At 42.3% G+C, this 27255-nt stretch overlaps 1 protein-coding gene and 1 long non-coding RNA gene across 2 annotated transcripts in view; one reads left to right on the top strand and one right to left on the bottom strand.

Annotated features, from left to right (window-relative positions):
- Window positions 1–5668: 5668 nt before the first annotated feature.
- si:ch211-28p3.4 (zinc-binding protein A33) overlaps window positions 5669–27255 on the bottom strand; it is a 30892-nt gene continuing 9305 nt past the window's right edge. The window contains exons 4-6 of the mRNA XM_029714181.1: window positions 14552–14571; window positions 12639–12781; window positions 5669–7109 (exon numbers count right to left, since the gene is read on the bottom strand). Of these exons, the coding sequence (XP_029570041.1) occupies window positions 6532–7109; window positions 12639–12781; window positions 14552–14571 (741 nt within the window). The 3' untranslated portion in view covers window positions 5669–6531. The remainder of the gene's footprint in view (window positions 7110–12638; window positions 12782–14551; window positions 14572–27255) is intronic.
- On the top strand, window positions 9035–11123 carry LOC115162721 (uncharacterized). Its single transcript, XR_003869628.1, has 2 exons — window positions 9035–9494; window positions 10591–11123. It is a non-coding gene; the product is annotated as an uncharacterized LOC115162721 (long non-coding RNA).

Genomic DNA, 27255 nt, shown 5'->3' with positions numbered 1-27255 from the left:
GCACTAGCATTTGCTAAATGTAAGCACATTTTCCTACATATTGAAAAAATTGTTCTTAAATCTTTTCTTTGTATCCAGACAAATTACTTGTTTTTAGTCTGGCCGGACTAGTTATAAGATATCTGTACGTTCTTTGAGAATATATATTTTTACTTGTTTTAAAACTCTTGGCAAGTGAAATTTTCCTATTCTGTTGGCAGATAATTTTGCTTATTTTAAGTAATATTTCCCCCATTTTATTGCTTTTTTTTCTTGTTTTTTCTTGAGAGCTGACTTTTTGCAGTGATGTTGTTGATGTGAATAATATTTCTTGGTCCGTGGTGTGTAATGACGAGCAACCAGTCGCTGCACTTGACACATTTATGAAATTGCTTATCCCAGATACTAATAAGCATGCACCCATTTAAGAAAATTACTGTAAAAACTGTTAAATCCCTGTGGATTGATGAGGAATTGAAAAATTGTATAGTTGAGAGGTGTCATGATTTGCCAGTCTTGTGCTGGAGATTAAAGATGCCGGCTAGGCAAAGGTCTGAACCCCACCCCCAACCTCTCCTGGGGCTGTTTTATGATGGTTGTAAATACCTTTCCTTGCCAGGCAGTAGTGGGGGGGAAACAGCCTTTTTGTTACAGAGATTTCCCAGTAGAACAAAGGATATTTTCCCGCCAAGACTCCAACATCACAAAAATGGAGAATGAAACAATATTTATATTTTGGGGAATGCTGGAAATGATCATTGGAGACTAAAATAACCCTCATGTTGAATTTGTTTTTTTATGTTGTGACATGAAAGACAGTAGAACCACATAACTGTATCTCTGTTAATCTACTCTTCTCAATTATGAGCTTTGCGTCTGAATGTTGTATAAAATTAATGATTAAGTATCAGAATACTTTTGAAAAGATAGAACTGTGACTTTAGTCTTCTAAATGAGAAAGTGTTTTTTCATGTAAAGTTTATCCAGTCAGTAACCATGCCCACGTGAGCACAGACATTATGCCAAATGTAATGGAACTCCTTTTTCCCCAAAGTGTGTAAAAGGACTCGCTGAAGAATTAACATATTAGACCAGTTATGCTGAATACGTTACAAATGGTTAAGAAATCTACCACTCTATAGACCAAGCAGACTGAGGTGTATAAGGACATGGCAATCTCTGCTGGCCGAACCAGAGTCGTACACTCAACATCTCCGTGACCAAATGATTTGGACGATCAATGACAGCTCAATCGTAAATATGTCAATTGCATTCCTTTTACCAAATGAGCGGTTATTGGAGTGCTTAAGATTTTGTATTTCCCAATGTCCGATAGAGTAACTTCTTTGTCTCCCTTCCTCCCCCGTCCTCTCTCTGAATTTCGCCATGGTGTTATAACCAAACTGTCCTGTTTTGTTAGTCTTCTAGAGACTATTTACTGTATAATGTTAGTCTCTATTTGTATATTCTGTAATTGTTTAATTAATTAGTAAATAAATAATTGAGCCTATTTGTGTATCGCTGATTCATCAATAAAGTAGGGTTCGTGCAGACTACAAGGTGGCAGGGCAGGGAAGAACTGAGCTATGCTAAACAGGCCAAATGAAAACAAGCCATGGTCATATGGCCAGGATATCTTCAAAAGACAACACAAGCCAATACTTCTCTGACACAATTAGCATTGTTTCACAGATATAATAGAATGTAGCTAGCGTAATAAGGCACTTACTTTGATAGAAACGCACACATGTCCAAAGTTATTATCATGTAGTAAGGAAAACAACAACGAAGGCAATGTGGGCACCAGCCAGAAAGTGTGAAAAAGTTTGTGCAGGTCTTGTTCCGAGTTTGATGATGACATACAGATGGATTCCGTGCCCCCCAATAATACCCTGGAAATGGATGCAAATCCCAGGCACAAGATTCCTGTCGAGGCAGATTTCCTTTTTGCCTACTCCACCATGCCAGGTAACCCACAGCATTCCCATACATTTTCCAACTAATCTAGTTCCCACTAAATGTTCCCTGCACCGATAGTCTGACAGAAATCCCACAGTTACTATCTCTGCCTCAGACCCTCACAGGTTATGCCTGGGACCATGGTAGCTGGTAATACACATCCACTATCCAGTTTTGTTGCTGTGTGAGATAATCTGATTGTGAGACTCTCTATAGCTAGGTTTTCATGCAAATGTTCTCAAATCTGCATAAATAAAATATTCACATTTTCCCACCAGTGGAGTGTTTTCACCAAACTGACTTTTTTCAGATATAAAATCAATCAATTTCCTTAAGTTTTCATGTACTGAATAAGTGCAATGTGTTTCAAATGCATTTTCAACTCTACCAATAGTTTTGTCAAAAAAACAGCTGTGTTAAACAGCAAATGTGTCTACTCTGGTCTTGGCTCTTGCGGTCTAGCCAACAGCTAGCTCATAGATACAGTGCAGGTAGGCTAGTCTACATGATGAGACCATTATGAATAAGAGCGAGAATATTATTACTTGTCAAATGGCAGTCAAGCATCACTCATCATGTCACCAGAATAAGACCGTCAATATTTCTTGGAAAGGGGTATCAAGCTCATCACCGTGCACTTTCACCACCCTGTGAAGTTCATAATATTTAATTTCTTCTGTAGCATGATAAACTGCATGGTTTCCCGAGTCGTAGAACCACACACCATATCATCGCGTGACTCCACATTTACTTTGATATGATGGCTATTATAGCCATATTTGCGCATAAAGGCGTAATTAATTTTACTGACACAAAAAGATCCCACCATGACGAACGTGTATGTGTGTGCGTGCGTGCGTGCGTGTGTGCGTGCGTGCGTGCGTGCGGAGATCATGCAGATCCTCACACGTGTCAACTACATGGTGGCCACCAGCTTCGAGTCCTGGTCCGAGGACCCATGATTCAGCGAGAAAAAGCAGATTCTCTGCGTAGTCTCCACGCTGACAAAAGAACTGCATTTCAACTGACCGCCAATGACAACCAGACTGACAGACCGACTGACGAGACTGACTAATCCACACACTGACCAAGCGGTCTAAAAATTCAGGGATGATCCAGGCACAGTGGGACACTGCGCCGTTTGGGCTAGAATGCCGTTTTGCACGTGTAGCGTAGCTGAGCACAAAACAATCTCTCCAAATAAAATTCTACAGTGGAACTCTGCGTTCATGTGTTGGTGGTGATACTTGCCTCTTCTTCAGGTTATTCCTAAGAATAATGATATCCCATTTGATCGGATCTTTGTCGACAGGCTGTGTGAAATATGTTATTTTACCGACCCAGGAAATTTGCTGCCATTTTTGTGGGGTTGTTATTAAAGGGTTAGGGGACGGAATCAGTTATATCTGAAAATCTGTTATATCTGAAAATTGTAAAAAAAATTCCCCAGCTTTTGTACAAGCATTTGATTTATTGACAAAGATCACAGCTAACAGTATTTGTGCCAAATGGCATTTCTTTAGGTTTGGGGGGAAGGGAACATTTCTTGACATGAAGAGGTAGTTTTCCAGAGACACTGTTGAAACGTTTATGAAACATGGTACTTGAACATTGGAGTCAACGTGGGCCAGCATCCATGTGGAATGCTTTCAAAACCTTGTAGACTCCATGCTCCGACGAATTGAGGCTGTTCTGAGGGCAAAAGGAAGGTGAGTGCAACTCAATATTAGGAAGGTGTTCCTGTCACAGTTGTCGTCTTCGTCTTCTGACGATATAACGAAATCGTCATCAGAAAAGGTAGACCAATACGCAGCAGGTACGTGTATGCTCATTTTGACTTTTATTTAACTATCAAAAGAACACTCCAAAACAACAAAACACGAAAACGAACGAACAACAAAACAGTCTGGCAAAGCCTAGGCTCAACACAGCACAATCACCCACAAATCCCAAACACAAACACACCCTACTATATGAGACTCTCAATCAAAGGCAGATAGACAACACCTGCCTTCAACTGAGAGTCCCAACCCCAATTAACCAAACATAGACATACATTCACTAGACTCCCCATAGAAATACCTAAACATAAACCAACACCCGGAATTACTAAAACAAACACCCTTTTAACAAAACACACCACCCTGAAGCACATAAATCAAATACCCTCTGTCACGCCCTGACCAAACTACAAAACAATTAACCTTATATACTGGCCAGGACGTGACAGTACCCCCCCCTTAAAGGTGCTACCCCGGAAGCACCTTAACAAAAAAAATAAAAAATACCCCCAAACAATACACAAAAGAAAATTTCCCCCTTACTAAAGGGAGGGAAGGGAGGGTGGCTGCCGTCAACGATGGCACTGTGCTACACCCCCCTCCCCAACCCACCTATTTTTTGGAGGTGGCTCCGGCTCAGGCCGTTCCAGGCTGTCTGGGCAGTCTGGCAGCTCGGGACAGTCTGGGCAGTCTGGCAACTCGGGACAGTCTGGGCAGTCTGGCAACTCGGGACAGTCTGGGCAGTCTGGCAACTCGGGACAGTCTGGGCAGTCTGGCAACTCGGGACAGTCTGGGCAGTCTGGCAACTCGGGACAGTCTGGGCAGTCTGGCAACTCGGGACAGTCTGGCAACTCGGGACAGTCTGGGCAGTCTGGCCACTCCGGCAGGTCAGGGCAGTCTGGCCACTCCGGCAGGTCAGGGCAGTCTGGCCACTCCGGCAGGTCAGGGCAGTCTGGCCACTCCGGCAGGTCAGCGCAGTCTGGCCACTCCGGCAGGTCAGCGCAGTCTGGCCACTCCGGCAGTTCAGCGCCGTCTGGCCACTCCGGCAGTTCAGCGCAGTCTGGCCACTCCGGCAGTTCAGCGCAGTCTGGCCACTCCGGCGACTGTTGACTGGCGGGCAGCTCCGACGACTGTTGACTGGCGGGCAGCTCCGACGACTGTTGACTGGCGGGCAGCTCCGACGACTGTTGACTGGCGGGCAGCTCCGACGACTGTTGACTGGCGGGCAGCTCCGACGACTGTTGACTGGCGGGCAGCTCCGACGACTGTTGACTGGCGGGCAGCTCCGACGACTGTTGACTGGCGGGCAGCTCCGACGACTGTTGACTGGCGGGCAGCTCCGACGACTGTTGACTGGCGGGCAGCTCCGACGACTGTTGACTGGCGGGCAGCTCCGACGACTGTTGACTGGCGGGCAGCTCCGACGACTGTTGACTGGCGGGCAGCTCCGACGACTGTTGACTGGCGGGCAGCTCCGACGACTGTTGACTGGCGGGCAGCTCCGACGACTGTTGACTGGCGAGGCTGGGTTTACGCACTTGCCGTTTAGTGCGGGGAGCGGGAACAGGATGAGTCGGACTGGGTGGACGCACTTCCGGGTCCGCACGAGAGACAGGAGCTGGAAACCTAGGGCTATGGAGGCGCACAGCCGGTCTAGATCTTACCTCCTGCACAACCCGCCTTGGCTGGATGGAACTAGTAGCCCTGTACGAGCGGGGTGCTCGTACAGGGCAGACTGGGCTGTGCAGGGGCCTGATGGTAGCCGTGCGTAGAGCGGGAGTTGGGTAGCCTGGTCCTCGGAGGCGTACCGGCGACCAGATGCACTGCGCAGGCATACTCCTACCAGGCTGGATACGGGAATTTACAGGATTGCAACTACGGATTGCTAGTAACTTTAGGAAAACATTCGGTGCCATCTTGAATTTCTTTGCCATTTTCTTTTTCCAGTCTTTGTTTAATTTCATCAGTCATTTTCTTATTTTATTTTTTACATGATTACAAAATTATTCTATAAGCCACAGTGGTGAACAGTACGCTGGCAACCGAGTAGACATGTTACCTATTCTACACATACCTGTCAATCACACAGATGGCACTCTTGAATCCTCTCGACACATGAATCAGTGATGTAGTGCCCAACCTGTACTAAAAGGAGTGTTTGCTCCACTTGTTTTGGAATAGAGTTGAAGGGGGAAATCATATTTTAAATGCTTTCCAGGTTTAAAAATGCTATTGTACTCAGGAATATATTTGAAAAGAAAAATTGAAAAATTATTATATAGAAAAGGAAGACAAATTCTATAAAAAAGGAAATATTGTGAATTTACTATGGCTCCTTTTGAATCTGGGGCAATACACTGTTTAAATTACTTCACATCAAAGGAATGACTATGTAAACACTATTTTATTGTATTAAACATGAAGAATTGTATTGTAAAATTAATTGTGTGTTATTTTTGTCATACAAATGTCGCATACACATGCTAATCCTGGATTTACAATAAATCAATTTAGCTAAATGAAAACTTTGCCTAAGGGCCTGCACATAAAGTCCGAAGGGTGTAGAAACAAATGTTTCAACATTAGGTGGGTGTTTCAAGCTCCTGGAAATGTATATAGGCTAGTCAGTTTTTACACATACACAAACTTGTTTGGATTGGAAGCGGACATAAGATTGCAGCACCAGACAGTCAGACCAGGTGTGCAGAAAAAAAAATCAGACTTGGTGTGCATGGTTCATAACACACAAAAAAACACATGACAAAAGTTATATACCACCCCCATTCCCTCCACCCTTAGCATCTGTCCTCCATCAGAGGGTAGGGGCAGAGCGTGAGGCATCGCAAATCTTAAGGGGCTTCCAGTTGGACCCCTGATTGTCGTGCCCGGGGCACACAGCCTGGTGGAGGACATTGGTGAAGGTGGCGACATAGAAGCAGTGGAGAGGGGTCATAGTGTCGGCCCCCAGGAAGCACACCAGGCCCCCAGGGAAGCTGGAGTAAATACCGATGCGAGTGAAGTGCTGTCCGGCCACCACAGGGAGCGCATGGGCCACCCTGTCATGCCATGCTGTGTAGTCCCCATTAAAGAACTCCATTGCCCAAGACTCGTCTCCACGGCCCAGCCAGCAGTCCTCCTCACGGCCCTTGCGTGGGATGCTTGGGTAGGTGAGACCTATCTCCCAGTAGGTCTTCCCACTTACCTGTACCTCCCAATAGTGACGTCCCTCTCGGAAGCCCTGCTGGCTGATGGCGTTGAGGGTGGTGTCGAAGCGTGAGGGGTTCTCTGGGACTTCTTGCCAGGTGTCCGTGTACTCTGCCAAGTCACCCTTAGGGGAAATTCTAAGTTTCGGGTGGGCAGTGGTAGGGTCAAGGACAACGTCAGAGGCATCTAAGTAAAACACACATAAATTGAGCAATTAAATACATATTTCTAATAAGACTATAAAGAGAATATGTTTTTGCCATCAATAGCGTTCATCAGAATGCATTATATTTTATTGCGTGAGCAATTAAACCGTTAATAGATTAATAAATGTTTTTATTATTTTGTGATTTAAAGTGGCACGTACAATAATGTTTGATATATTTCATTGGGTATTATAGCAAACGGCAGGGCAGGGAAACGAAACCGGGTGAATGGCGTGAAAGGCAAACACCCTACGCATGGCGCCAATACTACTTGGTGGGAATTGTAGCACAGCTCATAGTTGGGATCGCTACACTGCCCCCTACATATGTCCCCTTGCTTAGACTACTCAGCCTCCTCACACATCTGGGCTGTGCGTTCCAATTGCCTCACAGCCGCCATCCCACTTCAGACACCAATGTTGCAAACGACGGGGCAGGAAAGCGAACCTGGGTCACTGGCATGAAAAGCAAACACCATAGGCATCGCACCAATAGGATTAAACCACTTGGTGGGAACTGTACTGGGCTCATACAGCGAAGATCGCTACATTATGGTTTTAAATACCATTTCCGGAATGAACATGAATCTCAGGATTCCCAGAATTTCAGGACTCTCAGATTAGAAAATGTTCAAATTTGTGGTAAAAAGCATTACAAGACCAAGCAATTACACAATCAAAGCAGGAGCAAAGGAAACAGACAAAGGAAATACAAAGAAACTAGGGCTGTCCAAGTTAATCCGTTAACTCAAATTCACTTTTTGTAATTTTAGTGCACACTTTTCCTTGTGATTAATCACATTGTCTAAAGCGTTCAAAATACACTGAAAACATCCCAAATACATAATCTTTACAGCTAAAAACAACAATGCAATGTAGAAAAGAAGTTGACATTGAGGTTAAAGAAAGTGTTCTCAATTTACCTAATCTCGTCGACTAGCCGGTGTTGTGCCAAAATCTCCCCCCTGCTAGAATTCTCCCCCCCCTTCGTGTTCATTGCTGTGACTTGCTTGCTAGTTGAGATTTCTACTCTTCACTCCGTTGTCCGTATAGCTAACATTTCACTGATCTTAGCAGCAGAAAGCATTTTTGTCTGCAGTTTTCGGTTTGGCTATTTGTTTCAAGTGTATATGGAGGTTATACCTTGTATGGCGCCATGGGCGAACCCCCTCTTCACTGCCCGCACATGGGGGCAAGATGCCGCCCGTACCTAAATCCGCTACTGATTTGTATTAGTCTATAAATAAATCTCAAAATTCGTCATCTCTCCCATGTCTTATTCGACAAGTATTTTTGAAAGTGTAAGGATAAAAATTCAGCCATAGTTGTTCTGAAATGTGTATTGCTTGCCAACATTTTTCTCCCTCTATGTTTAATATAACACACATACATTCATTATTAATTTCGGTTGCCTATCCTGACAAAGTTTGTTCTATAGAAAGTACTTGACTCTGATGTGTGCCATAGAAAGTATTTGACTCTAGCCACAAAATTAAGGAAATTAGAAAGGGCGGGAGAATTCCGTCAGGGGGGAGATTTTCGACACAACACGGGCGCTGAGTGGAATTACTTTTCGACAGACAACTCGGCAAGGTGTAGTGGCTGACCAAAAACGGCGAGTAAAAAGCTAGCAAGCTAACATTACTAATTATCCATTCAGGTTTAATAATCATAATTAAATATTATATCAGTCATTGACAATGTTAGATAATCTTATCGAGCAAGCTAGCTAGCAAACTTAGCTAGATAGTTTAGCTAGCTAGCTAGCTCTAAATAGGTTTCTCATACGGTTTGGCTAGCTAGCTATATATTATATTAAGCTAGCTAGGCCTATTCCCTGTCTCTGAGTTAATTTAACATGGTTGTAGCTAGTTGGCAAGCTTATAACTCATGTTTTTATGATGGATTTTATAGCCTAATTGTTTCTGAGTTAGCTAGTAAGCTGGCTAGTTAGTCTCAATGTGGATGCAGACAGTTACTTTAACATTATATTGAAATGAAAGGAGTGTCTAAATTGTACATCCAAGTTTAGGCTATCCAGTTTGACTCTCCACTTAATAAACTGTGCTAACATTACGCCTTTGTCCCCGACTGCCCAGATACAAAGAGGACATGGTCCTGAGAGTGTTTCTCCCACCCCAAGTGTACCCGAGTTCAGGAAGCTACATACAGAAATTAAAGTAGTGTCTCAAATGTTAATCCACTTTTATCCATTTTGTCTGTCCCATAAAAGCTTTTTATGTCTTTGTCCCCCAGATACTAAAGACGACATGGTCCTGAGAGTGTTTTTCCCACCAACAGTGTAACGAGTTGGAAAGAAGACTGCCCACCCATGCATTGATGAGGCCCAAAAGTCATAATGTCCCGTAAGTATACATGGAATACGTGGAATATTGAATATTATACAATGGGTGAGCCTAATCCTGAATGCTGATAGATTAAAACTACATTCCATCCGGTGTCTATTCCACAAGTTACCACCGGCTAAATCTATGACATTAAAATGCCTATTTACTCTGTTCCATCTGACTCCGCAACCCACTGTCTCATCAGCCCAGCAAGGCACGTTATAAACTTGATCTCCACTATAAAAAGCACCTAGACATTATATCACATTTCTTTTAGACTAACGTTTAATTTTCAACAGCGGGGAGATTTGTATAAACCTTGCTTTCTGTCTCTCCGACATTTGCAACATTGTTTCAATATTCAAATTCGATCTCCAGCTGTCCCATAGTAATGAATGTGTCTGGACGAGACAGACAGGCAGGCAGTGTATCTTAGCCTGTCGAAATCATGAGTCAGCTGGCATAAATTTTATGGATATACAGTATACAAACAAATGTAAATAGAAAAAAGGTCTAATGAAATGAAGTGCAGCTAGTTTGCAGTGTTTCCAGCTTCAGTTTGAAGTGATTGTGTTAGCTGTGTTGTTTGCTAGCTCCTCTGAACAACAGTGTCCTGACGAGTGAGCACATTTTCAATGCCAGGCGAAATCTCGCCTCATTAGCTCATTGTTATGGATGTATCCAAATAAATGTCACTAGAAAACAGCTTAAACAAATGCATACGCAGCTACTTTGCTGTTATTCTGGCTGCACTTTTTGACTTGGCTGTAAGTAAGCCATAGTTGGCTAGCTAGCAAGCAAGTGTTAAGAACGTTGCCAGCCAGTATGGCAATGAAACATTTGGAACAAACGACTGGATCGCGTCCATAGATATAGAACAAAAAGACTGAACGACTGGGTCGCGTCTCTAGCAACCAAACCGATAGAACGAACAACCAGCCGGCTTGGGTAGCAACCCTAGATTTGTGTCGGGACTATATCTTGTGGAAGGATGAAATAGTATGAATAAATTCATCAAAATAACATTTTTTATGAAGATATGTCAATCATTATTTTGATATGTTGGTAACCCGTTGTATAAAAGTGATAATAACCTCGAAGCCGGTGTTTGCAGGATATATTGGCACAGTTTGCCGTGCCACTTCGTCTCGGGCTTAACAACACCAATATGGCTGAATATCTCCGCCAGGCAACCAAAAGAACAAGAGACCCAAACCCTTCATTCTCAGGGACAATCACCTCTACTCCCTGGCATTCACCATCATGAATGGGCAGGCTCTGGAGCAGAAGACATGTTTCGTTGTTGTTTTACCACAATTCCAATTGTTAGATATTACTGCATGGTCGGAACTAGAAGCACAAGCATTTCGCTACACTTGTGCTAACCATGTGTATGTGACAAATACATTTGATTTTATTTGAAAATGTATACCTGGAAGGGGTTGGGTGAGTATAGGGTAAAGTGTTTACTTTTCTTCAGCCCCTTTCCTCAGCTTTAATTTTAATTGCTAGGGCTGCTGTGTTTTTCAAATCATGGATTGTGCCTCAAATTTTTGTTTATTTGTGTGTTCCTCATTTGTCTTATCTTTAGCATGACTTCATTTTGCAGCTGAAATTAATATCTGCCAATAAACATTTTGCATTTTATCTCCAATTTGTCATGATTGGCCATATGTCAATTTAAGAATTTCATAGACTGTGTAGTAACGTTGTAAAATTGATTGTTGTTGTTAGACGGATTGCTACCTTTAGAAAATGTACAGACTCTAAAAATGTTTTACCAGCAATAAAGTAAGAAATAACAAAAATACATGAATAACAATAACCCAGCAAAAGAGTAAAAAGCAATCCACTGCTGGGTCAAAATTTTTGGGTAAATAAAGTAACTCAACGTGTTGGGTCATTCAAGTAACCCAACAGTGCTGGGTCAAAATAACCCAGTGCTGGGTATGTAATATAGTGACTCAGCGCTGGGTTACAGAAAATAAAAAAAATTGGCATTTTTTTAGAGTGTAGAGAATGCAATGGTAAGTGCAAAACCAGTCGCCCGTGATAAAACGAGCAGCAGCTGCATTCGTGTAGATGATGTCGCCATAGTTTAGAACTGGTAGGAAGGCCATCTGATTGATCTGCTTTCTAGGGGTGTGTCGACCTGGCCATACTCGTATTTGTAATTGTATTCGTAAAATAACAGTTGATAGTCGGATGATACTCGTGATCGATAAACATGAAAGTGTTTTAATTTGCCAAAGTAGATGTTGGCAAAATACCAAAATCTTCCTGCGCATTTATAGACCTAAAAAGCTGTGTGTCTGTGTGTCCTCAACTTGCAGCTGGCAGACAAGTTGGCTGTCACTCAGTCAGAATGCGCATCAGCATTTTATCTTCTTTTCCCTACCCTCGCCCCGCTTGTTAGATACTATGCTAGCAAACATCCTGTTTTATCATAGTAGCAGGCTTACAGGAGGCAGCAGCAATCTAAATGACAGACTGAAAAATGAGAGAAATGATCAGATGATCACTTCTCTATCCAATCAGTGCAGCAGGATCTTTTTACAGACAGGCAAACTTGACAGTTGAGTTATTTCGACCACGTAACACCTCGCACTTGATTGAAAGATTTGCACTGGCACATGGAAATTACTTTTTTCCCCGATAATAACAAAAAATACTAGGATTCTTATAGTATCAGGACAATTGCCCATATCCATTACGATACTTGTTTTGTCCGATTACAACAACATTAATACACGCGACAACTCAAAGCTTCCCAAACGACCAAAATACTAGGATAAAGCTAGTTCAATTATTTTGGGGAAAAATCATGTCGAAAAAACATTGCTGACGCCAACGTGAATTACAACATTCCACAATAATGTTTGATGGTTAGTACACCCATTTACAATGTTTAAGTGGCAACAGCATGGCTGAAAAAGTGAATGAACCACAGCTGTGGTCCTGGACAATAATATCCTCCCACTTTCCCAGCGTAAAAGCAATCAATTCATTTCAGTTTAAAAAATGTTTTCAGATTGTAAAAGTATTTTGGAGGAAAATATATTTTGAAAAGTGTTTATAAATCTTTAGCTTGTGGCTTAATGAACACTTAATGTAATAAAAGTGATTGCACAGGATCTTTAAATAAATCGATATTGAACTCACAGCTCTGAAAGAGTTTCTTGGTGACAGGGACCTGGGACCGGATGAAAAGCAGGAGGTTGATGGTTAAACTCAAGAGCTGTTCATTCTTAAATTCATCCACCTGAAGCAATTCTGGATCCGTAGCCTTCATCGTCTCTGCTATTCTGGAGACAAGGAAGCAGAGAAATTGGTACATACACACACAGATACTCTTAGATGTAGGTTTATTTGACCATTGTGGTACATATGCAAAAACATACATAAAATGTGATGTCATATTCACAGCAAACACCATTAACAGAAAAATGGGTAACACGTTATGAAAACTTGAATAAGCACAGTAAACAAGCAATATAAGTAAGTAAGCATTAAGAAGATCCGCCCTGGTTCAGCCGCCTGCACCAATCTCAACATCCTAGAACCAGCGCTCATGCAAAATTTGGTTCTGGGTTGCCAAGATTAGAGCTTTTACAATGTTTTATGAGAAGGTTTATTATAGGTTATGTTTCCTTTTATGTATCAATTTCCACTCAAGATGGCCGATACTTTGTCAGGATCATTAAGATATGCAATATAAAATACATTATAAATAGTGTACACACTATTAATAAATTGACTAGATCGTCCCACCCCGTCCCTCAGGACGCCTCTTCCACATAGCTATACAACCATATAATGTCCTGAAAATATGCATTACTTTTAAAGTAGCTGCTGCTCAGATAAAATAAAAGCACAGAGGATATTTGAAATGAACATTCCAAAAAAGATATCACAGGAGGTTGGTGGCACCTTAATTGGAGAGGAAGGGCTCATGGTAATGGCTGGAGCGGAATAGGTGGAATGTTATCAAATACATCAAACACGTGTCTTTCATGTGTTTGATGCCATTCCATTCGCTCCATTCAAGCCATAATTATAAGCCGTCCTCCCCTCAGCAGCCTCCACTGAAATATATGTTTTGCTGGCTACTTTAGGACGACATGACCAAATGCATTTAGCCTACAAGACAACATAACCTAGCCTACATGTAACTTGTAGCCTAGTCCTGTATTTACATTGCACTGGGGCCAAATAATCTGTGTTTTAACCATCAATAACATAAAACTGTTATTTTGCTTCTCAATGATCATGGAACACACGATTTATTCGACAGCGCATCATTGAAATTTGCAAGAGTAGCCTTTTCCACTCCTGAGCAGCCGAATGTTTGGCACCTAGCGGTAACCAGAGTTTTTCTCAACATGTGATCAGTCTGCTGCACTCAGGTTGCAATATGTGTAGGCGGTAAATTCGATCTGTATGGTTGATCATGTCGTTGTTTGTACAACATGTCTTACAACGGACAAAGACATCTGATCATCACCTCAGGGTGAGTAGAACAGGAAGGGAGGGGGGAGCAGCAGCAGAGCTACTGGAGTTAAAAACAATTGTGGAAAGTAGCACATGCGCAGAAGGTACGGTATTTTAGCAGGCGTCCTGAGAGTCTGGTCACGCAGCCATTCCACTCAGTAAAAAAATTATATTTCACCCCTCTTTGGCCATCAGAACAGTCTCAATTCATCGGGGCATGGACTCTACAACGGCTCGAAAGCGTTGACTCCAATGCTTCCCATGGTTGTGTTCTTGACACAAACCCTGTGCGCATGGCACCTACTACCATACCCAGTTCAAAGGCACTTACATTTTTTGTCTTGTCCATTCACCCTTTGAATGGTATACATACGCAATCCATGTTTCAATTTTCTCAAGGCTTAAAAATCCTTCTTTAACCTGTCTCCTCCCCTTCATCTCCAACTATTGAAGTGGATTTAATAAGTGACATCAATAAGGGATCATAGCTTTCACCTGGATTCACCTGGTCAGTCTATGTCATGGAAAGAGGTGTACATGAAAGTTCCAAATTGTAACCAAAAAATGTGTTTCCTGATACATACCTTCTCTCCGTTTCCGCATCCTGTATGGAGATTACAAATCAGTTAGAGGCCAGAGGTCAAATCGTAATCAATCTGAAAGTTATATTGGTTTATTGCATCCAGATTCAATCAAATCTACCAAATAGGATCCATGCTGGTTCCCAATTCTACCGCAATGCTAGCTTCCACCTGTAAGAAGGACATTTAAAACATGATATGTGCTTCCCTTGCCTTGCCATTCAATGAGCCATACAGTAACATCAACCACTACTGCCACCATTTAGCTAGCTTGTCAGCTAGCTTTAGGTCCCCATTTTGGTAGCACTTTGGTAGCATTTGCTAATATATATGTGATTTCCCATTATATAGCTTGTGATTTTCCAGGCATTTACACTCATTCACTAACAATGATGACAGAGCATAAGGGCCCACATTTAACTTCAGCATGAACATCAACCACTGGAATCATTTATTAACTACAGAAACAATATTTTAGAAACAATATTTGGTAGCACTTTATAATAACTTAATCATTACTCCATTCATAAGATGTAGGTCCTTATAAATCATTTACTAATAATTATTTAAATATTTTTGTGTGGCCTCATCAAAAGTGTGGGCTATTTATACTTTATAATTACTTTATAAATATTTTCAGTGACCAGTGTAATTTCTCACAAAAATATGCATATGCCATTGGTAGACTTTCCAGCAGTACCTGATCTACATTAAGATCTCAAAATAGCCTAAAATGTATCAATGGTAAAAGAATAAGCACACAAAACTGGATGTTAAAGGGAACATATAGAACATTTTATTCACAAAAACTGTTGTGAAATAACTGTTGCAAGGACATGAGGAAGAGCTTCCTTTTGCTGACGGTGAAGACTTCGCAAACCGGAACTCCCAATTTCTAACACCTATGGTGTCACATGCGTAGTATAGAGGAGACCAAGGCGCAGCGTGTTGCGTGCTCATAATATATTTTAATGAAAAACGAACACTTATACAAAAGAAACAAAACGACAGCAAACAGTTCAGTCAGGCAACATAAAAATTAAACGGAGAACAACTACCCACGAAAACTAAAGGAAAAAAGGCTGCCTAAGTATGGCTTCCAATCAGAGACAACGATAGACAGCTGCCACCGATTGGAAACCATACCCGGCCAAAACATAGAAATGCAAACATAGAATGCCCACCCTCTATCACACCCTGACCTAACTAAACAAAGAAAAAAACAGCTCTCTAGGTCAGAGCGTGACAGTACCCCCCCCCCCCCCAAAGGTGCGGACTCCTGGCCGCAAACCCGAACCTATAGGGGAGGGTCCGGGTGGGCATCTATAATTGGTGGAGGCTCTGGTTCAGGGCGTAGCACCCCCACCGCCCACTGATCCCCCCCCGCTTCTGTGTGTCCGGAGGAACCAGACCGTGGATCATTGCTGGAGGCTTTGGGACGCCAACCGCCACTGACGACTCTGGGCTGCAGACCGCCGCTGAAGACTCTGGGCTGCAGACCGCCGCTGAAGACTCTGGGCTGCAGACCGCCGCTGAAGACTCTGGGCTGCAGACCGCCGCTGAAGACTCTGGGCTGCAGACCGCCGCTGAAGACTCTGGGCTGCAGACCGCCGCTGAAGACTCTGGGCTGCAGACCGCCGCTGAAGACTCTGGGCTGCAGACCGCCGCTGAAGACTCCGGGCTGCAGACCGCCGCTGAAGACTCCGGGCTGCAGACCGCCGCTGAAGACTCCGGGCTGCAGACCGCCGCTGAAGACTCCGGGCTGCAGACCGCCGCTGAAGACTCCGGGCTGCAGACCGCCGTTGAAGACTCCGGGCTGCAGACCGCCGTTGAAGACTCCGGGCTGCAGACCGCCGTTGAAGACTCCGGGCTGAAGACCGCCGTTGAAGACTCCGGGCTGAAGACCGCCGTTGAAGACTCCGGGCTGAAGACCGCCGTTGAAGACTCCGGGCTGCAGACCGTCGCCGGAGGCTCCAGACTGGGGAGCGTCGGAAAAAAACAGCTCTCTAGGTCAGAGCGTGACATATGGACCCAAAATTGAATCACGCAGCTGACCAAATTACGCAATATTTTAGTTCTGGGTTAACTGAGATTAGACTGCTCTAAGAAGTGACTGCAATCCACACTTTGGTTTTGGTAGAAAAGTCACTTAAGTTCAATATACTGTATTTTCTTAAACATCCTCTGTATTGTGTGCTAATTCATTGTTTTTCAAATGAAGTGTTTTGTAAAACTAAAACTAGTGGCAACTGAGCTGCCACCAACGTTAAGGAGTTTTGAAACACATGGGTGTAAGGGGTTATGAGACAGATAAAAAAAGAAAAAAAGAGATTGATCCTTTGTGGCTAAATTATAGGCCTTCTCATGGTATAGTAGGCTATTCTAAATTATTTCATTTCTTTCTGAACAGATAGCAGTAATTCTATAACTTTGGCAAATTTATTAGGGGTGATGCAGCTCCTCCAGAACCGTTCGCACGGCTATGATTCTATAAGGATATAGATTACAAAGTGCAACACTGGAGAGATGAGAGTTGCAGGCTCATGGCTATCAGAGCAGAGAAATGGAGAAAGATCATAAAAAGTTAATCTCCTTCTAGTTCTGAGAGAAACAGGTGCGCTTCTCACACAGTGCCCGCTTGTCTCAAATATACTGTAGGTTACAATGTTGCGCAAACCATAAACCCGGGCCGGCCCAACCTGAATCAACTCTTGGACTATCAGGCCTGTAATGAAAATCTACTTTTTCACATTGTGTTTTTTGGGGGGCAGGAGAATTAATGAAGAGAAACTCAAATTCTCTTTTATTCAATTGTTTACATTGCAAAAAGTGAGAGAAAAACATTCATGCCAAGAGAGGTACTGGATCTGGCCAAAATGGTTCCGGAAGGAAACAGTCCAAAATGAGAGATGCCGGATCCTGTCGGCTCAAATTAAGCACTGCATTTCATGTTTCAGAATACTTTAGGATTAATTTTTCAGTACACCTTAAATTGCTCAACTGTGGATGTGGCCCAAAAACAAGGCATAGCCAGGAACGTGCCGCAAATCAATCAGTGAACAACAGCATGCAGACAAAACAGGCCTTTAGCAATATGTGACCGACCGTCTCGATTCGGTTTTATGTAGCAAAATTGTGTTTTTTACACTGGATAAAAGTAGAGACTCAGAGCTAGAAAATAGTATATCATACATTACAGTTGAGGAACAATGGGAAAGTAATTCTGCTTTGAAAGTTGCTAAACTTGTAACCTCACTTTTGAGGAAATGGCCCTTTAATGTTTTGGTACACCTACTTGAGTGCTCTTCTGTGTCTACACCCATTCAGGATCATTCACACCCTCTAAAGCCTTAGCCCCACCCATCTATTTAAGGATTCACATGTGAGGCCATGTATTAAACAACCAAGATTTCAAGACTAAAGGCTGGTTTATACTACGTGTGTTTTACATTTAATCTCGAGTGCCAGAGTGTGCTCAGAGAGAGCACTGGGCATTCATAAACTCAGAGCGTTGTCAGATTGTCAGTTTGTAAATTCAGAGTGTTTCGCTTTCGGAGCGTTCAGAGTGCACACTGGACTTTCTGGCCGAGGAGTAGGGTTGATCCGAGCATTCTGACCTAACAGCAGTCAAGCACCCAAGGTAACTGGCTAAGGTTGGCTACCTTGTTAGCTACTTCCAGACACAAATGAGACAACAGCTCACTCTGACCATTTGACTCACCCTAGCAGAGCTGGTAAGGCTGTTTTTATGTTATCCAGAGAGTTGGTGACTGCAACTGTGCTGCAGACAACAATTTAATGATGCTTTTTTGCCAACGTTTACTGACACCAGCCATTTTCAAAGGGTGTTGAGCGTTCGTTAATTCTTAAGTTATTCTGCGCTCTGGCTCAGTCAGATGAGAGTGCTCTGAAATCGGAGCAGAAAGCCAGAGCAAATTTACCAGATACGTCTATCGACAGTTATTGCAACGAAATTATTAACATTCTATTGAAATAGTTAGTTGCATAGTGGAGTCTTTTAAAATTTTTTTTAGACATGTAGGTAGCTAGCTAAACAATGAACCATAACCCCAACTCATAACATTACTACCCTGCATGAATCTGTGTCACGTCCTGACCTGAGAGAGCCTTTTTATGTCTCTATTTAGGTTTGGTCAGGGTGTGATTTGGGTGGGCATTCTATGTCCTTTTTTCTATGTTTTTGTATTTCTTTGTTTTGGCCTGGTATGGCTCTCAATCAGGGACAGCTGTACATCGTTGTCGCTGATTAGGAGCCATACTTAGGCAGCCTGTTTTCCTTTGGGCTTTTGTGGGTAGTTATTTATGTTTAGTGTTTTGCACCTGACGGTACTGTTGGTCGTTTTGTTATTTTGTCTAAAGTGTTCTCAGTAAATACATTTCATGATGAGCACTAACCACGCTGCATCTTGGTCCCCTCTTTCAGACGATCGTTACAATCTGCAGGTAGCTAACCAACCAGGTTCAGTGTTAGCTAGCTAAAATTAGGCTATAACTAGCAATGCAAATGACTCTGAAATACGAATAATATAACTACACAGATCATACACATAACGTTAGCTAGTGAGCCAGCCAGCTAACGTTAGATAGCTAGCTAACAGTACACTTTAATAATCCTACCAAGTAACTACAATATGCATATACTTATTATATATAGATAGAAAACACCCTAAAGTTTCAAAAACTGTTTGAATGGTGTCTGTGAGTATAACAGAACTCATTTGGCAGGCAAAACCCTGAGACAGATTCTGACAGGAAGTGGATACCTGATGTGTTGAATTGACTTTAAGCCTATACCATTGAAAAACAAAGGGGCTGAGGAATATTTTGGCACTTCCTATTGCTTCCACAAGATGTCCCCAGCCTTTACAAAGTGTTTTGAGTCTTCTACAGTGAGATCTGACCGAATAAGAGCCATGGAACGTGATGGCCCATTAGACACCTGGCGTGCGAGTTGATGGTGGGTACTCTCATTCCGAAACGTTTTAAAAGAGAACCCAATGGTCCGCCTTGAATTTTATTCATGTTCTGGTTAAAAAGGCCCTAATGATTTATGCGATACAACGTTTGACATGTTTGAACGAACGTAAATATATTTTTTCCGTTCTTGAAGTGAAGTGAAGTCCGGCTGGCTTAGATCATGTGCTACAACACGGAGGTTTTTGGACATAAATGATGAGCTTTTTTGAACAAAACTACATTCGTTATGGACCTGGGATTCTTTGGAAGTGACATCTGATGAAGAGAATCAAAGGTAATGGATTATTTACATAGTATTTTCGATTTTAGATCTCTCCAACATGGCGGTTAGTCTGTATCGCAATGCGTATTTTTCTGGCGCAGTGCTCAGATTATTGCAAAGTGTGATTTCCCAGTAAGGTTAATTTTAAATCTGGCAAGTCCATTGCGTTCAAGAGATGTAAATCTATAATTCTTTGAATGACAATATAATATTTTACCAATGTTTTCTAATATTAATTAATTATTTTGTTGTCATGACTTGACTGCCGGTATTGGAGGGAAACGATTTCCTGAACATCAACGCCATAGTAAAACGCTGTTTTTAGATATAAATATGAACTTGATAGAACTAAAAATGCATGCATTGTCTAACATAATGTCCTAGGAGTGTCATCTGATGGAGATTGTAAAAGGTTAGTGCATAATTTTAGCTGATTTTATGGTTTTGGTGACGCCTGTCTTTGAATCGACAATACACTACACACAGCTATTGTCAATGTACTCTCCTAACATAACCTAACTTTATGCTTTCCCCGTAAAACCTTTTTGAAATCGGAATACGTGGTTAGATTAAGGAGATGTTTATCTTTCAAAGGCTGTAAGTTAGTTGTATGTTTGAGAAATTTGAATTTTGACATTTATTTGGTTTCAAATTTGCCGCTCTTGAAATGCACCGGCTGTTGATAGGGTGCGCCACGGGTGGCACGCTAACGTCCCACATAGCCCCAAGAAGTTAATAACAAACTTGTATGCCATCTGTAAATACAAATCAATTTTTTAAATTACGAGCCTAGTTGGTTTAGAAAAACAGGAATGACGTAATTCAAAGCCCTGGCTGAAGCACACGAGAGCAAAAGCTGAGTGGTCACTCAATGGACTAAGCCTTACGCTCGCGACCCGCCCCGCCCCCGGCTTTCGGTTTTTCCCTCAGTATACAGACAGGCAGATTCCCGGTCGGAATATTATCGCTTCTCTACGAGATAAATTGCATAAAAATTGGTTTTAAACAGCGGTTGACATGCTTCGAAGTACGGTAATGGAATATTTAGAAATTTTTTGTCATATTTTGCGTCATGCTCGTGGCCAAGATTTAGCGTTGGGATAGTGTCTAGAACGCACTAACAAAACGTCTTGATGGAACATAACGATGGATTATTTGGGACCAAACCTACATTTGTTATTGAAGTAGAAGTCCTGGCAGTGTATTCTGACGAAGAACAAGCAAGGTAAGAACATTTTTCTTATAGGAAATGTGATTTTGGTGAAGGCTAAACTTGCAGGGTGTCTAAATAGCTAGCCCTGTAATGCCGGGCTATGTACTTAGATTATTGCAAAATGTGCTTCATCCGAAAAGCTATTTTAAAATCGGACATATCGAGTGCATAGAGGAGTTCTGTATCTATAATTCTTAAAATAATTGTTATGCTTTTTGTGAACGTTTATCGTCAGTCATTTAGTAAAATCACTGGAAGTGTTCGGTGGGAATGCTAGTTCTGAACGTCACATGCTAATGTAAAAAGCTGGTTTTTGATATAAATATGAACTTGATTGAACAGACATGCATGTATTGTATAACATAATGTCCTAGGTGTGTCATCTGATGAAGATCATAAAAGGTTAGTGCTGCATTTAGCTATGGTTTGGGTTTATGTGACATGATATGCTAGCTTGAAAAATGGGTGTCTGATTATTTCTGGCTGTGTACTCTGCTGACATAATCTAATGTTTTGCTTTCGCTGTAAAGCCTTTTTGAAATCGGACAGTTTGGTTAGATAAAGGAGAGTCTTGTCTTTAAATAGCTGTAAAATAGTCATATGTTTGAAAAATGGAAGTTTTCGGATTTTAGAGGAGTTTGAATTTCGCGCCCCGCCCATCATTGGATATTGGAGCAGACGTTCCGCTAGCGGAACGTGTAGATGTAAGAGGGTAACCAGATTAAATCGGGTACATTTTTTTATCCAGCCGTGAAAATACTGCCCCCTATACCCTAACAGGTTAAGGCACATGAAAGTTCACATGTTCCAGAAGGCTTTTCTGCCAAAATACTTTGATAAAAATGTTCAAATGGCTTTCCTGTGAAGTAGTGATGTACGACATACGCCTAGTTTCCTGAAACAAGTCACATATCCCAAAAACAGGACAGGTCAAAGTAAAATTGACAATATGGAATGAACAGTCAGGCTACTCACAACTGCTGTTCAGTTTTATCCCGTGTACTAAATGATCAGTGGTTTCCAGTTTGTATCCATACAATTTTACGAGCTGATCATAGCGAAAATAAAATACTTCTGTATTTCCCGCTGCGTGAACACATTGCAAATAGGCTCTGGATAACTCCTCCTGATAAAGTTGGGTGGCTGATATTCAGACCTTAAATAGCCAAATTGATTAGTCACGGGAATCAGGACTAATAAAGCCAATGCAACAGCCTGTTTAACAAACTGTGGGCCTACCACATGGATGGGCATTCCTAAAATTCCATTGCGGGCAACCTGGTTGGCTACACCCCAGTAAGCACGGACCGACGCTGACGTCTTTTGGACGTCTTTTTTTGGTCCGGACCGGCCATCTTTCTTTTTGTGTTTTACAAACAGTAGGACTACCACAAAGATAGGCACTCCTAAAATTACATTTCAGGTGACACTGTAGGCCAGGGATGGGAAACTCCAGTACTCTGTGGCCTGATTGGTAACACAATTTTGCCCCAGCCCCAGCTAACACATCTTACACCAATAATCAACTAATCATAATCTTCAGTTAGAATGCAATTAGTTTCATCAGCTGTGTTGACTAGGGATGGGCAAAAAGTGTGACACTACTCCAGCCCCCGAGGACTGGAGTTGCCCATCCCTGCTGTAGGCTATACCTCAGTAAGCACGGGCCGATGCTGGTTGTGGTCATTACTTGTCAGTAGTTGTAGTCTGTAGTGGTCAGTAGTTGTGGTCAGTAGTTTTGTGGTTGTGGTCAGTAGTTTTGTGATTGTAGTCAGTTGTGTGGTTCAGTAGTTGTGTGGTCAGTAGTTGTGTTTACTTGTTGTGGTCAGTAGTTGTGTGGTTGTGGTCAGTAGTTGTGTGGTTGTGGTCAGTAGTTGAATGGTTGTGGTCTGTAGTTGTCAGTATTTGTGGTCTGTTGTGGTCAGTAGCTGTTGTCAGTAGTTGTGGTCTGTCAGTAGTTTTGTGGTTGTGTTCAGTAGTTGTGTGGTTCAGTAGTTGTGTGGTCAGTAGTTGTCCTCAGTTGTTGTGGTCATTAGTTGTGGTCAGTAGTAATGGTATGTAGTTATGTTGTTGTGGTCAGTAGTTGTGGTCAGTAGCTGTGTGGTTGTGGTAAGTAGTTGTGGTCAGTCATTGTGGTCATTAGTTATGGTCTGTAGTTGTGTTCTTGTGGTTAGTAGTTGTGTGGTTGTGGTCAGTAGTTGGTGAGGAGTTGTGGTCAGTCATTGTAGTCATTAGTTATGGTCTGTAGTTGTGTTGTTGTGGTTAGTAGGTGTGGTCAGTAGATGTACTCAGTAGTGCTGTGGTTTGGTTGTGGTCACTAGTTGTGTGTTTCAGTAGTTGTGTGGTCAGTAGTTGTGTGGTTGTGGTCAGTGTCTAAACTGCAGTTGTTGCGTGCGTAAACTGAAAGAAGTGATCGGTGGCAGTTGTTGTCCGAGGCAGTTGTTTCTAGGCAACAGTTGCCTTGGCAGGACTGCTCCCTTCATTGCTAAAGCCAGTGTGAGAAACTTGCTAACAAACATTAGTGCTTTGAAACTAAACAAATACTGCACTCTCACCTACAAAACTTTGCCAGATTCATGATAGTTTTTAGACAAAGCAAGGAAAGTGAACTTCAAAATGTGGCCTTTAGAATGTTGAGAAAATGCCAGGAAGTCGATGGAGGACAAAAAGAAGGACCAAAAAATGTATAACTTAAAAACTATAAAAGATTTTAAAAAGTTATATGTTAGCACACTGGTCCTGACAAGTGTACACGTTTTAAAGTTCGAACTGCATTTCTAGCTTAAACGGTGTAAGATGAGTAGCGTGCTAAATAATAATAATAATAAAAAGTCAGTGTCACGACTTCCGCCGAAGTCAGTCCCTCGCCTTGTTCGGGCGGCGTTCGGCGGTCGACGTCACCGGCCTTCTAGCCATCGCCGATCCACTTTTCATTTTCCATTTGTTTTGTCTTTGTTCAATTCCATGTTCATTATTTAACCCTCTGTTTTCCCCATGGTTTTTGTGCGTGTTTGTTTATTGTATTTTGGTCCTTTGTGTGGGCTTGGTAATTCTACATGTACTTGGTATTTTGAGTAAAGTTACTTTAATTACTCATCTCTGCTGTCCTGCGCCTGACTCCTCTGCACCAGCTACACCCAGACCATTACAGTCAGAAGTATGATGAAGATTTAAAGTCAGGACTTTTGCTTTGCAAGTCTCACCTAAAAAGTAGGAAATAATTATTACAATATTAATAACATTATAATTAACAATAATAATAACTAGATGGTAACTTTTACAAGTTGTGGGGCTTGCTTTAGCTCTTTCAAAGAATTTTTGTGTAATTTGAAGAAGTTTAAAAAGTTTTATTTCACTATTTAAAGCAAAGCAGTTACATATAGTGAAAGTTACATTTGGGGAAATAATTGGTCTGATTACTTTGATAGACTACTAATCAAACGTATTACTTTGTGTGGGGCAATTACAGTGGCTTGCGAAAGTTTTCACCCCCCTTGGAATATTTCCTATTTTGTTGCCTTACAACCTGGAATTAAAATAGTTTTTTGGGGAGTTTGTATCATTTGATTTACACAACATGCCTACCACTTTGAAGATGCTAAATAGGTTTTATTGTGAAACAAACAAGAAATAAGACACAAAAAATTAACTTGAGCGTCCATAACTATTCACCCCCCCCCCCCCCGTCACGGTTGTCGTAGGTTAAAGTGGACCAAGACGCAGCAGGGAAATGTGCACTCATCTTTTTATTGAAACGGACAAAGAAGGTAAACCAAAATAAATACGTACACAACAAAAACACAACGACTAATAACAGGCCGGTAAGGCAACAAAGCTATACCTAGCACAATCTCCCACAAATACTAAAAAAACACATACCTATTTATAGAACCCTCAATCAGAGGCAACGAGAAAACACCTGCCTCCAATTGAGGGTTCAACCCCCAATTACCTAAACATAGAAATACAAATAACTAGACTGAACATAGAAATGCATAAACATAGAACAGTGCCCAAAACCCGGAATACTAAATCAAACACCCTACAACTAACACAACCAGCCCGAACCACATAAAACAAATACCCTCTGCCACGTCCTGACCAAACTACAAATAACAAAATAACCCCTATACTGGTCAGGACGTGACACCCCCAAAGTCAATACTTTGTAGGTCCACCTTCTGCACCACTTACAGCTCCAAGTCCCTTGGGGTATGTCTCTATAAGCTTGGCACATCTAGCCACTGGAATTTTTTCCCATTCTTCAAGGCAAAATTACTCCAGCTCCTTCAAGTTGGATGGGTTCCGCTGGTGTACAGCAATCTTTAAGTCATACCACAGATTCTCAATTGGATTGAGGTCTGGGCTTTGACTAGGCCATTCCAAGACATTTAAATGTTTCCCCTTAAACCACTCAAGTGTTGCTTCAGCAGTATGCTTAGGGTCATTGACCTGCTGGAAGGTGAACCTCCGTCCCAGTCTCAAATCTCTGGAAGACTTAAACAGGTTTCCCTCAAGAATTTCCCTGTATTTAGAGCCATCCATCATTCCTACATTTCTGACCAGTTTTCCAGTCCCTGCCGATGAAAAACATCTCGGGGTGATGAGAGGTTTTGGATTTGCACCAGTCATAGCCTTTTCCTTGATGGCCAAAAAGCTCAATTTTAGTCTCATCTGACCAGAGTACCTTCTTCCATATGTTTGGGGAGTCTCCCACATGCCTTTTGGCGAACACCAAACGTGTTTGCTTATTTTTTTCTTTAAGCAATGGCTTTCTTCTGGCCACTCTTCCATAAAGCCCAGCTCTGTGGAGTGTACACCTTAAAGTGGTTCTATGGACAGAGAAATCAGTGAAGCAAACTGGATCTATTGCCTGGGCTACTGGGGGAGGTTGAGGCCAAAGGAATGCATTACAGTAGTAAAATGATGGAAGAAATACAAGCGAAATATAAGATATTGAAAACTACCGTGGACTCCCTAAAAGACACTACAGAGAGGCTGCAGTATGAAAATAAAACAATGAAAGCCGAATTACTTGCTCTAAAGTGCAGAAGTATGAACAATAATATTGTTATAATGGGAATAAAGGAGGATGAAAATGAAAGGGAGTGCCCGGGGTTGGCTTGCAGTCGGTTCTGGCACAGCCATGGCACGATACAACAGGAATACAACAGGGTATAATTTGATGCCTAAGACGTATTTTTATGTTCCTTTTCCTTCTTCCTTTTTTTAATCGGAATACAACAGGATATAAAGAGGACTGCATGAAATATGTCTTGCTTGTAATGGATATTAAAAAAAAGGACTGGTCTTGTGATATATACTGCTCAAAAAAATAAAGGGAACACTAAAATAAAATCCTAGATCTGAATGAATGAAATAATCTTATTAAATACTTTTTTCTTTACATAGTTGAATGTGCTGACAACAAAATCACACAAAAATAATCAATGGAAATCCAATTTATCAACCCATGGAGGTCTGGATTTGTCCTTAAAACAAGTCAAAATGAGGCTCAGTAGTGTGTGTGGCCTCCACGTGCCTGTATGACCTCCCTACAATGCCTGGGCATGCTCCTGATGAGGTGGCGGATGGTCTCCTGAGGGATCTCCTCCTAGACCTGGACTAAAGCATCCGCCAACTCCTGGACAGTCTGTGGTGCAACGTGGCGTTGGAGGATGGAGCGAGACATGATATCCCAGATGTGCTCAATTGGATTCAGGTCTGGGAAACGGGCGGGCCAGTCCATAGCATCAATGCCTTCCTCTTGCAGGAACTGCTGACACACTCCAGCCACATGAGGTCTAGCATTGTCTTGCATTAGGAGGAACCCAGGGCCAACCGCACCAGCATATGGTCTCACAAGGGGTCTGAGGATCTCATCTCGGTACCTAATGGCAGTCAGGCTACCTCTGGTGAGCACATGGAGGGCTGTGCGGCCCCCCAAAGAAATGCCACCCCACACCATGACTGACCCACCGCCAAACCGGTCATGCTGGAGGATGTTGCAGGCAGCAGAACGTTCTCCACTGCGTCTCCAGACTCTGTCACATGCTCAGTGTGAACCTGCTTTAATCTGTGAAGAGCACAGGGCGCCAGTGGCGAATTTGCCAATCTTGGTGTTCTCTGGCAAATGCCAAACGTCCTGCACGGTGTTGGGCTGTAAGCACAACCCCCACCTGTGGACGTCGGGCCATCATACCACCCTCATGGAGTCTGTTTTTGACCGTTTGA

The sequence above is a fragment of the Salmo trutta genome, chromosome 2, assembly GCF_901001165.1.
Source record: "Salmo trutta chromosome 2, fSalTru1.1, whole genome shotgun sequence".
Taxonomy (NCBI): domain Eukaryota; kingdom Metazoa; phylum Chordata; class Actinopteri; order Salmoniformes; family Salmonidae; genus Salmo; species Salmo trutta.
This window is presented reverse-complemented; position numbering and strand designations above follow the sequence as displayed.